General features: G+C 40.1%; 1 protein-coding gene across 1 annotated transcript in view; it reads right to left on the minus strand.

The window, feature by feature from the left end:
* Positions 1–416: 416 nt before the first annotated feature.
* Positions 417–17,522, minus strand: part of gdap2 (ganglioside induced differentiation associated protein 2) — a 34,166-nt gene continuing 17,060 nt past the window's right edge. Inside the window, exons 12-14 of the mRNA XM_084022643.1 lie at positions 11,151–11,205; positions 9,568–9,711; positions 417–3,500 (exon numbers count right to left, since the gene is read on the minus strand). Of these exons, the coding sequence (XP_083878769.1) occupies positions 3,459–3,500; positions 9,568–9,711; positions 11,151–11,205 (241 nt within the window). The 3' untranslated portion in view covers positions 417–3,458. The remainder of the gene's footprint in view (positions 3,501–9,567; positions 9,712–11,150; positions 11,206–17,522) is intronic.

A 17,522-nucleotide genomic window follows, 5' to 3' on the forward strand; every position in this document is an offset into this window, starting at 1 on the left:
CATGTCAGCCCTGTGATAGACTGGTTACCCGTCTGTCTCTACATGTCAGCCCTGTGATAGACTGGTTACCTGTCTGTCTCTACATGTCAGCCCTGTGATAGACTGGTTACCCGTCTGTCTCTACATGTCAGCCCTGTGATAGACTGGTTACCCGTCTGTCCCTCCATGTCAGCCCTGTGATAGACTGGTTACCTGTCTGTCTCTACATGTCAGCCCTGTGATAGACTGGTTACCCGTCTGTCTCTACATGTCAGCCCTGTGATAGACTGGTTACCTGTCTGTCTCTACATGTCAGCCCTGTGATAGACTGGTTACCTGTCTGTCTCTACATGTCAGCCCTGTGATAGACTGGTTACCTGTCTGTCTTGACTGGTTACTTGTCTGTCTCTACATGTCAGCCCTGTGATAGACAAGCCTTCAATTTCAATACAGAAAACACATCTTTACAGAGGAAAATCATTTTAATCAGTGTTTGTTTAAACAGCATACATATATTAAAAAACAGTACTGAACTGTAAATCTTGGAAGTTGTGGACAACCAAACCTCCATTCATCACTTTGAAATCATAAAAAAGACTATAAATCTCCAAGGAAGTTAAAGTTTGGCTCATCTTTTATATACATTCTGACATAATCACAGTTCAGACAAAAAAAAAAAGGTTTGCTAAAGAAGCCAATTTTCCTGTTGTTTCTTAATAATGGGAGTCTTATTTATTGTAACAATTTATTGTCATATTCAGTTTTAAATTTTTCTTAATTTTTACAACAGCAATCAAATGAAATGTCCTCGAGCAGCTGGCACGGCCCATCGAAGTCCAACAACATGCAAGTTACAATTTAAGAAGCCTCGAGTTTCAAGCTCAGCTCTCTAATGATCATCTCACATGACTTGTCTGACTTCAGTACATGAGGACACGAGCTCGACCCTGAAGAGATGAAAGAGGCTGTTTGCCCAACAGAGCTGGAATTATTTAAAGATGTGCAGATTGCTGGCATTATGTGGAAACACAGCAGACGGAGGTGTGTGAGTACACGCATGTGAAATCCATCCCAACAGAGACACACGTCGTTCAAACAGATCCTATTTATTGTGATAGTGTTTCCTCTTGGCGTACCGGAGAGATGGGGAGGGTCTGCATCATAGTGATCGATTCAAAGTTTACACAATCACAGGAATGTGAAAGTAAACCCTCCAGCCTGGTAGCCCCAGTTAAATCATACTCATGCATTGTGAAAACACCGTGCAAATAATCATTTTAAATAACAGGCACGAACAATCATCAAGCCCCTTTGGCGAGGGCTAAATCAGCTATTTCTAGAGTCTGCCTCACAATCAGCAATAAAACAGTCATCCTTTCTTGTTTGTGTACCCTTAAAAGTACAGTACACATTCACCCCCTCTTACCTGTAGTTGTCAATCTGGATTGTTTTGGTGCGATTCTCCTCGTGTTAAAGATGTCAGATGGGACTGTATGGCACGCTGCTTGTGGTGCTCAAAGCACCAAAAAAACAAACACAACAGAAATGTTATTTCCAGAAATCATGACCCGGTATCTCGCGATAGTCCACAGCAATTGTTGACTTTCATGCAGGAATTATTCTCCACTGTCCACTGAACTACACCTGCCGATGGCAGGAAGCGTGCATCTCCTCATGGACTAAGAGCTCTTGACAATACCAGATGTAAACATCAATGGCATCCTCCTCAGCTGAGCTATAACGTTGGCTAGCTCAGTGGTGCTAGGTGAGCTAGCAGTATCGAGTGCAGATGCGCATTCCTCTCTGCATGGTTATACAGTTGGCGGATGTAGTTCGGTAGAAAGAAAATAGTTCCAACATGAAACTGCTTACAACAAGGTCTGTGCATCAGCTGTACTAACTGGGTCACGATTTCTGGAAACAACATTGCTGTTGAGTTTTGTTTGGTTTCGGCACCACAAGCGGAGTGTGTATGGCAACTCTATTCCTCACACCAAAACGGTCTAGATTGATTAATAACACCATTGTGTATTTTTGATTTTGGGGCAAACTGTCACTTTTAATCAAAACGATATCTTCTCATCAATCAAAGAATTAACAAGAGACATTTTAGACATTTTGGACAATGTAGATGTAAATACACTAGACAAGAAGTTAGTGAGGTGGGAGAATATTGTTTGTGATCTTACGAGTCATCTCCTGATCTGGAGAACCGCGGTCGTAAAGCTGTTCAATGCATCTGCAGACATGAAGACCTTCAGCCTGATGAGAAGGCTGATGTTACCACAGCTGGGTATCCGTATACAGGCGCTACCGAAGAACTTTCCTACCGTCAGCCTCGAGATTAGGAACGATTACATGCAGATTTAAAAAAAATTGTTGCGGATGAATGCTTTGTTGATCAATCCATGAATTGTTTCAGAGCTACTTTTCTCAACACAGAGTTCATCACATTGCTAGTGGAAGCACAAGGACACATATGCCCTGCCACCTTCCAGACACAACAACACCTTGTGTGGATTGGTTGGGAAAAACGCACAGTTGCTCTCCTGCCAAGCGTTTGATGAGAAGAAGGATACAACTCATATCTGTGTGGTCGAACACGCTATATCTTGTGTGTATTATCTGTTCAAGGTTGTGGTCTTCCCCTTAGCTAAGCTAAGCTAACAGTCTCCTGGATGTAGATTTTCATTTACCTTCCACATCTGAGTGCGTTAATAGTGTTAATCATCTAACTCACGGCAACAAAGACAATTAGCATATTTTCCCAAATGCAAAAGTGTTCCTTTAAGTTGCTTGACGGAAATATGCAACTTTTTGACATGAACTTATTGGTACATGATACCTAAACTAACACAGAACGATTGCGACGGCAGGAGAGCGGCAGAAGTCGTTATTACAACGTACCTTGTGGGAAAGTCCAGCTTCCGCCTGAACAAAACTTAGTCTTTACTTCCGTCCAGCGTGGTGCGGTACAGAATGACACGGCGTGGGTATGCAGACGGACAGATAGACAGACAGACAGACAGACAGAGGGATGTCATCTTACTCCAGCATTTCAAAAGTCTGACAATATTCCGAGACATGGGCGAGGACGTCTGATATGACCACATGATGGAAAACGCTTTGAGTAAACTATCAGGCTTGACATGAAACTTCATATTTGGGGATGTTTGAGGAAACTGCTGAATAAGAAATCGCAGTATAAGGCATAATCCAGAAACTATTACCAGATCCACAAATAGTTTGTGGTGAGAGAGAATGACCGCTCAGCAGGCCACATGCTGCTGAATGTGGGCTGCAACTGTTAATTTTGTCCTTCTGGCAGGGACAAAACAAAAAGTTTCCTCACGACGGTTCAGAGCCTTTTAAGAGGAGGTTAGGAGATCAGAACCTCACAGGCAACACGATGTCCATAAAAGGCTTCCACTTGACAGGCTGCCACCACCTCGTCACCCCGAGGTCCGAGCGCTCTGCTGTCACAGACTGGAGGACTGGGAGGGATGGTACGGTCCGTTCACCTGAGATGGAGGGGAAGAAAAGTCACTTGCTATGTTGCTATATCGGTAATATCATGTTCAAGAGAGTCTCATTTCGGCGTACGCTGACCTCAATAACGAGCACACTCTCTGCACAAGGAACACATGATCCCCTGGCTGCATCCCATTGGATAAAAGTTAGCTGGCTCTGTTTGGACTTTGTAACCAGGAAGAGGTGCGATAAACAAGATTGTATGAGAAACGCTCAATGTTGGTTACATATGAAGAAGACGTACTGGGAGAAGTTGAAAATCATTCATTTATGGAGCGACGGCGGCACTGTGTCAGTACGAGCCAAGAATAAACATTAGCACAAGGTGTAACTTTCAGCCAATCGTTGTTATTACGCCTGGGAAAATCGTTTCTTACTGAATTTCTAACTGGAATTGGAGCTAGAAGGAGGATTGTAATGACGAGGTGAGTTTTAATAACCGCAACAAACATTTTCAGGTACATACTTTTATTGAATATGGACAAAACATAGACAAACAAACTAACAAAATAAAACAATTTTGGTAAACATGGTAGAGGATTAAGCTAGGTGGCCGATGTTGTCATTGGAGAGTGACATGTGGTAAAACTGGTATGGTCCTTTAAGTACAGTACTTTAGTAAATGTACTTAGTCACTTTCTACCACTGAACATCAGGGTATATTCGGTTACTACTGAGGGGAGGCAAATATAATTTGTGTGTCAACATTCTATGTGGCTGCATACTGTGTGGCCCTAATTTTGAATGCATATAATGGTAAAACACTATCAATACTTAAACTTTAAGAACTTAAAGTACCTGTAGCTAATAATGCTTAAATCATTTTACTTCAGTATGGTCTTGAATGCAGAACTTTTATTTGTCCTAGATTATTTTCTCAGTGTTGTATTTTACTTAAAGCAAGTGCTGGTCATCTTCAAAAGCACTCTGTCATATCTGTTGAAATTCTCTTTCCATCCCGAGCTGCTAGCTTGACAGCTCTGAGTACTAACTACAGCCATGTTGGTCCATAAAGATATTTCTGGGGCAGTGGCTTCGTTTGAAGGGAGGCCTGAAGGGACGGACTGGCAGTGTGGCCGAGTTGGCAACTTTCTCAGTAGACTTAGCAACTTTTGGAGTTAGTGCTGCCAGCTAGAGTTGGCAACACTGGGCTGGATGGGTCTAAAATCTAGCTCACTCTTGCTGGTATCTCAATATTACCAAACCTAGCTTTCAGTAAAGGGTCTGAAAGCTTCTTCAACCACTGGGTAACAGTCAACATGTTGTCCTCTCCCTCTGGGCCAATCATTAACAATGTCACAGCAGTGACATAATAAGACTCCAACAGGTTGATAATTAATTTGTGGTGGTCGACCCTGAGGGAGGTGATGGGCTCTGAACTGCCCATGAATGCTTGATTCTGGGAGACCTATAACTGCATTTCCATGCATATTTTCAAAAAATACAGTAACAACAGTGACAGCGCTGTGACAAAAGCCTTGTTTCAAGTGTTGTTTTTTGGCAAACTGCAACCAGAAGGCTTCATTATGTCAGATGAAAGGATACAATAAAGTCCCCTTTGATCATCTGTGAATTATTTTCCTTCACTGTAATAACTGAGGCAACGTGACAACCACATGGACCCCAGACACAAGAAAGCACTACCCCTCCCTACCACAACCTGTTTGCGGTCGAAAATGGGCTTTACAAATCCTGCATTTACAGAGAAATATTATCATTCATTTTTAGTGCTACATTCTCTATATTAGCTCTATTTTTGGTCTTCATCACTTCTTGAGGGAAATGTAGCTTTTTTAGCGGCTAAATGCTCCACTAAACTTAGCCTGCTGGTTGGTGCTGAGCAGTGAACAGTGCCTTTTTATGACCTTTTTTCTGAAAGCCAAAAACCATGAGTGAACCAAAACAGTGAAGTCGGACAGCTAAACAATAAGCTGAAACTTGCTATAAAAGCTCTGTAAAGCCAATATCATAAAAATAGAATAATCATAAATGATGTTTTCTCAGAAACCAATGACCTGTGCTCACAGCTTACATGTGATGTGCGAACTGTGAGTGTTTCCATTTTTATACATGAAAGGAATCATTATTTCCTGGACTCCAGCACCAGCACTGAAACTCAGCCCAACTATTTCTGGGTAACAGCAACGCAAGGTGTTGATATAAATGTTATTGCCCAGTTCGCTCACTGGCTGCAGTGCTGAAAGTGGAGAAATGCACCATACTACAGCCTTAGAGGAGGTCAGCCCATTGTGTTCACATACTGACAGTTCAATTCCCTGCAAGAGACTGAGGTTAACGTAAAAGGAAGTTCCTGATGAGTAACATTAGTTTCTTAGCCCCAGGTTAATTGAGCTCTTAGCCTTGGGCAAAGAAAGCTGAAGCACCAGCACGGTCCTGGCACATTCAAAACTGGACTCACCCTGACTTTAACCCAGGGCTGACCTTGAGCTTGCAGGGTTGTCCCGAGCTGCCAGGAAGAGTGCCAGGCTTTGAAGAAAATCTCAAAAATGGCCAAAACATGTAATTACAACTTCCAGGTCCATCACGTCCATCGTGATGTTCCAAAAAATACTTTTCCCCATCAACCAACTTAAGGAAAGAGACGTCGGTAGATAAGCCCTTACCAGTACAAACACTTAAATCTTGAGGTCCTAAAATATGTAAAATGCACGAGTAGCCGAGTTATTTTCCTTCCTTGGTTCTTGGGGTTAAAGGAAACACTAGTGCACTTGTTTTATGGGCCCATGGGTGAGGTAGACTGTTGGAAGATGCCATTTTATGTTGAAGTCATCACTTGTCACTAGAGGTGTAACGATTCATTCGATTCATCGATGAATCGATTGTCAGTCCTATCGATTCAACTAAAACTGTTAAAATAAATAAATAGAATGAATCGTTTTGGCTTCACCAATAATCAATATAAATGCGTTTAATCGTGATTCTTAATTATGATTAATGTTTTAATACGTTTAAGACCCTCTCTCACCAGCATGTAGTCTATTGAAAAATGTTAAAAATAACTCAGCATTACATTTTTGTATTCAGCATAAAATATTATGCAGGACTACTTTTTTATAGAATAAATGTGTTAAATAAGTAATTCTGTGGTCTGTTTATTTTTTCACCTTTCAGAAGAATACAGATAGTCTCACTCGCATTATTGCATGTTTATTTCATGGATATAGAATTTTGGTTACAATTAACTGAATCGAATCGTGGTTTACAGAATCAAATCAAATCGTTCCAAAAAAAAAAAAAAAAAAAAAAATCGTCCTTGAATCGAATCGCCAACTACTGTATCGTTAATCGAATCGAAGTGAAGCCAAAGATTCACACTCATTCTTGTCACTCTAGATCGTAAACATCAGGCCTTGTTTACGCTCGTCAGTGCGATCTTATTTACCAGCATCAGCATTGGTCAGACATCCACATAAAAGGAGGCAAATGTTCCCTTTAACGTGCTCTGGCATGATCCGATGACAGCAGTCGCAATGAAAAGTGTTACCATGGCCGTAGTGGTCCTGCTAGTTTTACTATTAATGTGTAACTGTCAGGAAGTTAGTCAAAACAATGATGGCAAACACATTTAGCTGCAATAAAAATGATTGAAGTTAAATGAACCAAGTGAAATCTTTGTTATTAGATGAAATAGACTGCTGACAAACTGCAGTTAAAAAAAAGGTAAATACCAATGTGATCGGAATACTCTGCATATGTTTAAAATCGTATAGATCGTATAGTAACTTAAGTATTGTGCCCCCCGATGGAATGCACATAGTCTCAAGCATCAATAGTAAGTACAGTTTTAAAGCATGCAAAAGACAAAATATGGAAAAAATGGCTGAATGACAGGATGGTACTCAAACCTGTATACATTTGCCATGTGTTAACTATCTTTATTTTATTATTTCCCTGTGAAATATTTTTCAATATCTTGTTTGACTTCATGTCTCATTACAGTTCTCGAAGACGAGATTGTCTGTTGTATGTATGTACAATAAATAAATTGCTAACAACATAACTATAATGTAATATGATATCTAATATGTAATGGTATACTAATGGTACAACCGCTGCAATCTGACCTTCATACATGTTTTACCCAATCTGAATTGATTACATAAATAAATCATTTACAGGACTTGAACCATAGGTCCTACAACGTTTGAACCATTTAAGTATCTGTGATGACACAGTATATAACAGACCAAATACATCCTTTTACCGGGTGGTACAACATTCAGCTCCGTTGTTTTGACACCAGTGCAGTAAAATCCATGTAAATATGGGATTAAAGAGCTGTGTTGCTGGAATGCATGGTTATTGTTGGTTAATTTTATATGGGCCAAATTGTCATCTTATTTGTGTTTATTGAGCAGGTAGTTTGCCTAAGCTAGCGGTAGCTTTCACTTGTTGTCATAGCAACGGCAAACATCCGGGTCAAGCTACGTGATTACTTCCTCTATGACCGCTAGCTTAGCCAAACCACCCGATCAACAAACACACATACCGTAAGATGACAATTTGGCCCATATAAAATTAACCAACACTAACCATCAAGAGCCATCACCCTAAGGACCTTAGCAAAGCATTGACACACGGGATGGATTAATTAGAAAGATAAAAGCTACATTCATGGGAAGTTAGCTAGCATAAATGCCGGTTGTTAGCATCGTAATAAACTAGCAAATTTGCCACTTTAAAACTAGCAAATTTGTGACTTTTAATCTCAGAATATTGCCCACCTCTCTCGGCTCCGTTTTTTTTTTTTTTTCCCCGACAGTGGCCCTAATACGCCGTCGTACATGTGCGGCCCAAGTGAGTAAATTTGATTTCAAAGAGGCTGGTATGATACTGTGGTGCAGGTGTTCCCACGATGTGTATAAACAACAACAGATTCCACACGCCAACCTTTCTTCATGGTGCTTTTGAACTTTGAAGAATTTCTTCAACACCATCAAACGTCCCTTGTTTCAACATCTTGTTTCGTACTTGTTTCGAATTTAACTCAAACATCAAAGTGATTCTGTGGAAATTTGTGTAAATGCTGACAGAAGAAACCAAAACTCAAAATGAGTTTAAGTTCACGGCTGAGCTGAACCAAATAGTTCTCAGTCCTCATCCAGAATCCCAAGACTCAACGCAGGAAAAGACCCACATGTATACTTTTCACCAGCCAACACCAACTACAACTCAGACGCCAGCCAATCACGGATCATCAGGAGTACAAACACTCAGTGGAGCGTCTTTATGCGTCTCAGGACCTGGACATGAAAACCTTTGGAAGTCCTGTTTCGTTGGTTTGAATTCAGTCACACCAAAGCACTTTCTCACAGGTCCGTGCCAAGAGAAGAGAGCTTTTTCAAGTACAGGCCAGGGTTACCTCTTCTTTCTTACAGCCCTAAAGCTTTGTTAAATCAAAGCTATTCAATTAGCCTCAAATCAGATTCCACATTTCAATACAAATCAACACAAAAAACCTGGGCAATCACTTTAATTGAGTGTCGTCTCACTGATTTATAGGTGTCGTTTCTGGAAATACCCATGTAAACACAATAAACAAGTCATTAGCTGATTGTTACTCCCTTTTCCCTTCTTTGGTTTACATCTGCAAGAAGAACCGAAACATCAAATGGACATAAATAATAAGACTTCTGGCGTTTTTGTCCTCAATTTGCCCTTTGCTTTTCCACCTTCAAAGACAGCTGATGAATTATGCTCGGAATAAAACGCACATGTAAACACATTTCAGTGTTTCGATGTGGCACATGGGGGAAATCTGTGAGCAGTTCAGCTTCCATTAAAACAAAATAAGTCGGCGAGAGGATATGAGGCTATACAGCATGTAAGTGGAAACCCAGACCTGTGTTTCAAGCCACCCTTGAATGCTAAAGGACTTACCAGTAAGTATAACGAGGAAGCTGCAGACCCTGATATGTGTGCGTGTATGTTCAGGTGTCAGTCCCTGATTGTGAGTTGGAGATATCAAAGATCTTTAAAGCTGCAATATGCATCGTTTTTAAAAAGGTTGTGTCGGCGTATATGTGTCCTGCTTACCCGCACGTCGTACTCCAGGACAAACGGAGGGATGTCGATCTGCTCAGGTCTGATGCAGGTGAAGAGCTGCTGCAGGTTGTCCAGGTAGCAAACTTTGTCCTTCAGCCCCGACACACTGAAGGTGGTGAAGAACCACGTCGAGACCTGGAACGAGAGGAAACAACAAAGAGACAATCATCACTTATAGACGACATTTGATCTTAATCTCAAAAGAAAATCATTTTGCAAAAACCAAGACAAAACTGAACTGAAACTTGTGAAGCAAACAAGAGAACTACATCAAGTCTAAGCAGAGATTACTGTAATTCCAGGAAACAGCCTCCACAAATAACAGACATAAAGAAAGAATTAAATACACAGCGTGAAGGAAAATCATGCATATCTATATACTTATTGTAAGTCGCTTTGGACAAAAGCTTCTGCTAAATGCCCTAAATGTAAATGTAAATATCTTTGGATAATATCTTATCTTAGTAAAGTTAGCTCCTAATTGTGCTGTGTTCTGTTGCAAAGGCACAATGCATTTACTGTGAAGAGTCATGCCTGGCTACACATTTGCCAACCAAGTACAGTAAAACAATAAGACTGACATTTGTTTTAAGGTCAACCAAAGGTTTTGCAGTGAAAATCAAATGTGGTCAAATAGGTGTTTTGCAAATATTTTTGATAATTTTAATCTCTCTCAATGGAAATAATACTAACAACAAATTCAGTTGAAATGTATAAATGAATGATAATCAGAATAACAATAACACTTCTATATTTCCTATGAACAACGATTCTACTTGTATTACCACTACTGCTATTTTAATTGATAGTTCTTGTTAACATGATACGACCCTCTGTTGGGCGATGGGACCTAAAATTGTATCGTGGTATTTTATTTTTTGTGTGGCAGTGGCGGTATTATTTCACTTTATTACAATATTTAAAGGGTTTCGACCAACGCTCAATCATGTGGCAATATAAGGAAACTTATCTTAATAAAGAAACATATTTTTAAAAAACTGTCTGGGTTTATTGGCGTAATAAGAATGAAAATGTAAAAAAAAAAAAAAAAAAAGAAGTCTAGACTAGTATAGGTAGTATGTGTTTTGGGAGGAGTAGCCAGCCTCATAGTGTAAATGTAGTGTGATTCATTCAGAGTTAGTAGCATACTAACAGACATGCTGTTGAGTTGTGAGTGTGCTGTATTGCTGAACAACTTGTGTCACATATTTATAGCTGTTTCATTATTAAATTTGAGAATTACACCTAAAATAATTCTGACGAAACAGAAAGCTGACATAACCTTTTGCATCTTAACTCGCCTAAAGAAAGAGTTTGAGAATACGGTGTTAAGACGCCGTCGAGCCGTACTGTACAAAAGACACATGGGAGTGACGTAGTTAATGTGGCGTCGTGTCTCCCTCGTCCTTGTGTGTGCGCCAAACAAATAACATGTGTGCGTGTTTATCACAGTAAGGACAGTATTGCAAAATCCATGTTGAATGTGACACCGGTGACGAAACCGATATCCCGCCCACCCAAATCCCCTCAGCCTGAATAGAGGCTTAGCTCTATTGACATAGACATAGTCTTACCTTAGAGCGAAATGATGGATGCACAAAGTAGAAGGCCTTTAAATTCTTTTTAAACCTGCAATATGAAAAACAGAAAGATTCAGCAAGGAAAAACTAATTCATCCTTGAACACAACTTAAAGGAAAACAAGGAGTCTGACAAGGATGAAGTGAAAAGGATTAATCCTCCGACAGTGAAGACGAGATGTTTGTGTGAAGTCACAGTAGTTCCCAAAAAGCACAACTTCACGGACACTCAGTTCCAGCCTATCCATCAGCAAGGGAACCTTTACAGGCATCTGCAGCACACCAACCTGTCTACAGAAGAAAATCATGCCCCTTTCAAATACATTTTTCATCTGAAACGGGATACCCACATATTTTAAAGTACACATTAAATGACTTTTAAAGACCTTTTTGACACCTCTAAACGGAAAAATAAAGCTTGATGCCAGGGTACTCGTCGTTTCATTGTCTATGTACAATAGATTATTGTTAAACAGAATGTACCCAAAATAGGCTTAGAATTTGTATTTTAGTATGTAATTTTACAGAATGAAGCACTGCTTGTGCTAAAAATCCAGATCTTGTGTTTGTTCCAAAATAAATACAAATTTAACAGCACTTCAGAGCTATACCAGACCCTGGATGTTTAAGGAAATTCTGAGTATATAACGCATTCCTGTCAACAAATCCAAAACCAACGATGAACTGATCCTTAAGAAATATTGTAATCAGACCATGATATACATGTACAATATGTACATAAAGCTCCATTACTGTTCAAAAACCATAAAAAAAAAAATCAATGAGCCACGTTGTTGCACTGGAGAACATGTTCCTCCATCACCACGAAGGTGTAGTAATCCACGGCTGGAAATAATCCCTCAGAAAGTCCTCCTGTTTGAGTAACATTTCCCGTTCTTCTTATGAAATTAAACTATATATTTGTTAACTGTTTTTAAAGATCCATGAAGTCGAATCACTGCTGCGTCACATCATTCAGTAGGAGAAGTACAAAACTGACCTCGGCTGCGACGAGGCGTGGTTTCAGAGTGTCCTCCATCCATAAATCCTGATCTTAATATTTTGTTTCATCTGCCCATGCATTCTGTATAGGTTCAGTTATTAAATAGGCACTCTGCACTTTAATGCAACACTGGATCAAATAATTAGTTCACAGGGCAATAGTTTAACCAACTGATAATTCATTACATTTTCAGCTGGATGAGGTATTTTCAAAATCACACAAGCAGTGTTGAACTCCAACAAGGTTTCAACAACTTCTGGAGCTATTTGCATTACAACTGGTAAATAGATGCATGGTCCTCAGAGGATTCATTCTAAATATAGGAGGTTTTGAGGCCACCCTGACTTTTCCATCAGTGCTGCCATGACGTGACAACAACGTCCAACATTTTGGTCCTCAACAATGTATTGGAAGTAACCAGTACCAGCATCACCCACCATCAGGTTGTCAACTATTAAATTCAAAGTTTCTTCTTTTTTTTTTAACTGTCAAAGTTTGTCTGCGTTCTCTACGGATGTGTTGATGTAGGCCTACAGGGTTATTTAGGGCAGCTGCCACAGTACAGTGTTGTATTCTACCTCACTGATCAGAGCCGATCCGATGTCAGAACCACCTGAACTGAAGGTAAACGTGTACGTAAGGCTGAGCCAAACCAGCCTGCAGAAGAAAGTCATTTTAGTCACTTGTCTCCATGACCTCATACGTCAGCTCACAGCCAGAGCTGCGGATTGGAACAGACGGGTCAACAGAGAGCTCCGCCTTTAGACAATGCTCTTTTCACCACAAGTCTCATTCAACACAGCCAAAACCACAGATGGTGCACCGATCCAGCCCATCAATCGCAAACTCTGTACCATCAGTCATGAAAAGGAGCTCAACAGACTCACTAAAGGGGTAGCAGCTCAGTCCCAGTCCACCCTTATCTGACAAAGTGCCATGAACTCTGAACTACAAGTGATGATCCTCATCCCAGCTACTTCACCCTCGGCTGCAAACCACCACAGTGCGTCCTGGAGGTCTCGGTCCGATGAAGCGAGAACACCACATCGTTGGCAAAAAGGAGAGATGCAATCTTGAGGTCACCAAACCAGTATAATCCAGTTGGTGGTTCCCTAATAATATAATATATATATATATATATATATATATATATATATATATTCACACACGCCTCTGTTGATACTATAATGCAAAACATTGGGGAGGAACTCAATGTTTTAGTTGACAAACTAACTCGGGGAATAAGGAGTATTAAAGGATCACACATGTCTCTGCTCCGGCCAGAACAAAACCCAACTGGGACAAAATAATGATCAAACTCATCAGTCTCCCGGAGTCCCGGAGAGAGGAATCCACGATTCCCCACTTAGACGTTAGCTTTGGAAACTTTTGTGTTCATGTTTGGTTTTAGTGTGCTGGTTAGGTTGTCTGGAGCCAAAGTGCATCTGCAGCAAATCAATAGCTTGATTGGTTGAGCATGGCGGACAGGCCAGGCCAAGGTTAGCGGCTCCATTGTCTCAGTAGATCTAAACGGCCTCTCCAAGCCAATACAGCAGTCATTCCTTGAGAAGTGACTAATAAGTTGGGGGATGTTTAGAAATCTAAAAAAGCCTCCAATAACATTAACAGACTAAAGTTCAGCTTATATGAAATGTGACCGTGAAACATGATCTGAAAAAGACTGTTGTGCTGCTTGCAGAGCAGGAAAGCACAGTAAGTACCTTGGGTTTGATTCCCACTGGGACTGGTTCATTACATAAAATTATTCAAAAGTTTGGAATCAGCTTTTAAAGTGGTATTTTTCCTCTAGTAATTACTATTTTAACAATGGCAAAAACCGTATAATTCAGACCCCAAATGCATTCATCCATTATATGTAACAACTTATCCTGTTCAGGCTTGCAGGCGGGACCGGAGCTGATCCCAGCTGACTTTGGAGAGAGCAGGGTACACCTGGACAGGTCACCAGTCTACCACACAGCTGACACAATGCATTATTTGCATTTGAAATAGTTTTGGCCCCAAAAGAAGAAATGATTCAATCGCCGTTTGAGAGTCGTTCCTGCAGTTTACTCAGCGGTTGGATTGAGGAGGTTCTAACTGGGATGTTCCACTAGTTCTGACCATAGACTGACCTTCTACTTCTACTGGGGAGTTTGAAGAAGAGCGTTAACACGCTTCCAGATGTTAATTCCAGGTTGTTATAGTGGTTTTATTGTGAAACAGGAAGCTGTTCCTGTTTAAATGTAAGCATCCAGTTGATTTGACCAACAACTGGTCATTTCTTCTCTTCTTATTCAGCTGTTGCTCAGAGAGATCTTTGTCTCAGTTGTCAGTCTGACTGAACCGTCGTACAGCGTTTTGTTCTCCACTTACAAAACAAATAACATCTATTTGTAAAGAGGACTCTCTCCAACTTGAAAGCATAAAATACCATTCATAAATATAGAGTAGTCCCCAGAGCACAGCCTTCCCAATTTACTTGTCACAACTCCATTCTCAGAAACTCCCTTTAGATTTTGAATCAAATAAAAGGTCTTTGGACCACCAGTTGTGTCAGTACACAGTCTTATACAAGCATTTGTTCCAACCAGTCCTGATGGATCGAGTGTTTCTGGACTCAAGGGAGAGAAGGCTGAGCTGTGTTGGAGATCTTTACATGAATAATACATTTGCCTCATTCCTTCAGCTCCAAACTGCTACCATCAAGTTAAGCAGTAGGGCTCGCCGGTGACAATACCAGAGCCCCGATACCACTAAAGTACTTTGCAGTACATAAATGGAAGTTGTGTGTTGAGTCCCACTAGCTGGCTAGCTCACATGGCGGTGGGACGACAAGCCAGCGTGGTATTTTTATTCTAAATGAGCCAGCTAGAGCCTCTGAAAGTCAAGTGGGCCGAGAACACCGGCGTCTGGACTGGAGGAGGCTAAATAACCTTGGCATTCAAAATGTGATTAGCATTAAACTCTGAGCTCTCTGTGATGAATCAGCAACAACGTCGTCATGGTTACCGTTTATGGCTGAACGGGGTTTCCCTGTTCCGACGAAAGGGGAAGCTGAATGAAGGTCGTCTTCGTTCACATTTTGGCCTTTTTGTGTCGCTGTTTTTGTTTAATTCTCCACCGTGAGACAGAAATAACTAGCAGACGACTTTTACAGCATTTGGGTGTCACATTTATCACGGCCACTAACGGGCAAACAGCAGGAATATCTTACTCCATTACAAAGTCATAAGGGCTTAATTGACTGGATTTTCCAGACAGAAGGAGGTTAAGAAAGGTGTGGTGAAACCGACTGAATGACCAGTCTGAGAACGTAATGAAAAGAGAAACACGGGCCTAAACGGTGCATAATGACTGCATGGAGTTTCCCACTGACACAGGAAGCTTGCTTGTAGTTACTAGAAACTAGAAAGAGACTACAACTAGAACTGTTCATTGAGCTGTGGAGTTTCTCTTCAAGTAGCTCACAAGTAAAATACAACACGTTTTAGGAAATTATTATATGATTTTATATATATATATATATATATATATATATATATATATATATATATATATATATATATATATATAAAAAGAATACATTCATGATCTGTGTGTCACTGACTTGTATTCATGACAGGCAGCACATTTATGGCTTATTCCTGTTTAAGAATTATATTTTCTATTTGAGGGAGAGCTAAGATGGATATGAAAATGAAATATTATGGAACATAAAGGTGGCACAATAAGTAAGGAATCTTTCTTAATGCAGGATTGATGGGGTTACTAGAAACTACAAAAGGTTTAATTAACCCAGAGCCCTGGAGTTTATTTCTGGAACAGTATAAAATGTATTTTTGAATACAAAATGATTTTTTTCAAAGCTGTGTAAATACTATTTTTACTTTCCGTTTTGATAAACTTTCCTCGGATGCCTTATAAAAGCTACACTATATTTTGCTCGAAGCAGTGAAGTAGTATGAAGTATTCAGATCTTTTACTCAAGTGCATTTTACTCAAGTAGAAGTAGCAATTACACAGTGTCAAAATACTCGGTTTCAAATACATGTCCTGCAATTTAAACTGTACTTAAGTACAGCATTTGAGCAAATTAACTTCATTTGAGCAAACATTCCACTTAATTTACATTTATATTCCCCCGCAGGTTTACAGTCAATTAAACGCTGGGATCAACTTTCAGACAGGCCGTAAACAACAGTTCAGGCAAATGATCTAAAGCCCATTTGTTTGGAGGTAAATCTAAAAATGAGGGACCCTAAAATAATACATGTAATCTCTGTAAAACTTTGTGACGGTTTGGGGAATAATTCTCTAATGTTTTCTAATTGAAATAACCCTGGGGGTTTGTTGAAACCAGTCTGATCATCTGACTGCTTGTGTTTCTTTAATGCCATTTTCCCACCGAACTGTTGCATCGAACAAGAATATCTCAAACTTTAGGTTTCACACAATTCCCTGCAATTCAGCCGGACGTATCTGCTTTTTTTTTTTTTTTTTTTTTAAATTCCAGGTCGCTGAAGTCTAAAAGTCTAAAAGTAACTTTGAACAATGCTTGGCTGCACACTGTGTTGATGATAACACAGAACTCTACTCTGATTGCCGTGTGAAACTGTAAACAACTTTTTATTTGGAGGGAGTTGCTTCCATTTAGCTTAATGAGTGATGCATTGTGTGATTACACAGCAGCATCTTTGAAGTCTCTCTCACAATCGCTGATTTGGATCCAGGTCTGACTTCTGGACTACATTTGACAGATCTGCATGTTGATTTTAAGATAAAAAGGAATATTTTTGTTATCATATACATGACACTGGATCAATCCGGAATTTATGGAGAGTAAGATAAGATCCAGACTTTGTTTATAGGGAGTGATTGGAAAGTGAGGGGGCTATTGCTTCATTGGTTTCTGCGTTCTTTATTCTTTATTTGGGATTTGCACCGTGCTGTTAATGTGTTTACATCTGTCTTTTGCACTGCCGCTGCACAACAATTTCCCTCGGCAGAGAGAAGTTCCTCCTTGAAATCGTCGATCTCTGATCTTCTTGTCAGCAGTTCTTTATTGTGATGAGTCATTGAAGACCCATTCTTCAACTTAAACAAAGACAATGAGTTCTGTCTGTTCTATCCAGAGCTAGTTCACAACAAGAATCTGCTTTCAAAACTATAAACCCTCTGAGCGAGGCTGAGTCACAGCTCATACATCATCCCGAAAACACGCTCCACGTTTGGGTTTCCTCTTCCAAATATGGCCGCCAGATTTCCAAAACCCACAGAGAAACAAAAACGCTTCACGGCTCGTTTTGCATCTCCAAAAGTCTAAACACCGAAACCTTGGCGTGTCGAACTGTAGCATGAACG

Source organism: Eutrigla gurnardus (genome assembly GCF_963514095.1).
Source record: "Eutrigla gurnardus genome assembly, chromosome: 12".
Taxonomy (NCBI): Eukaryota; Metazoa; Chordata; class Actinopteri; order Perciformes; family Triglidae; genus Eutrigla; species Eutrigla gurnardus.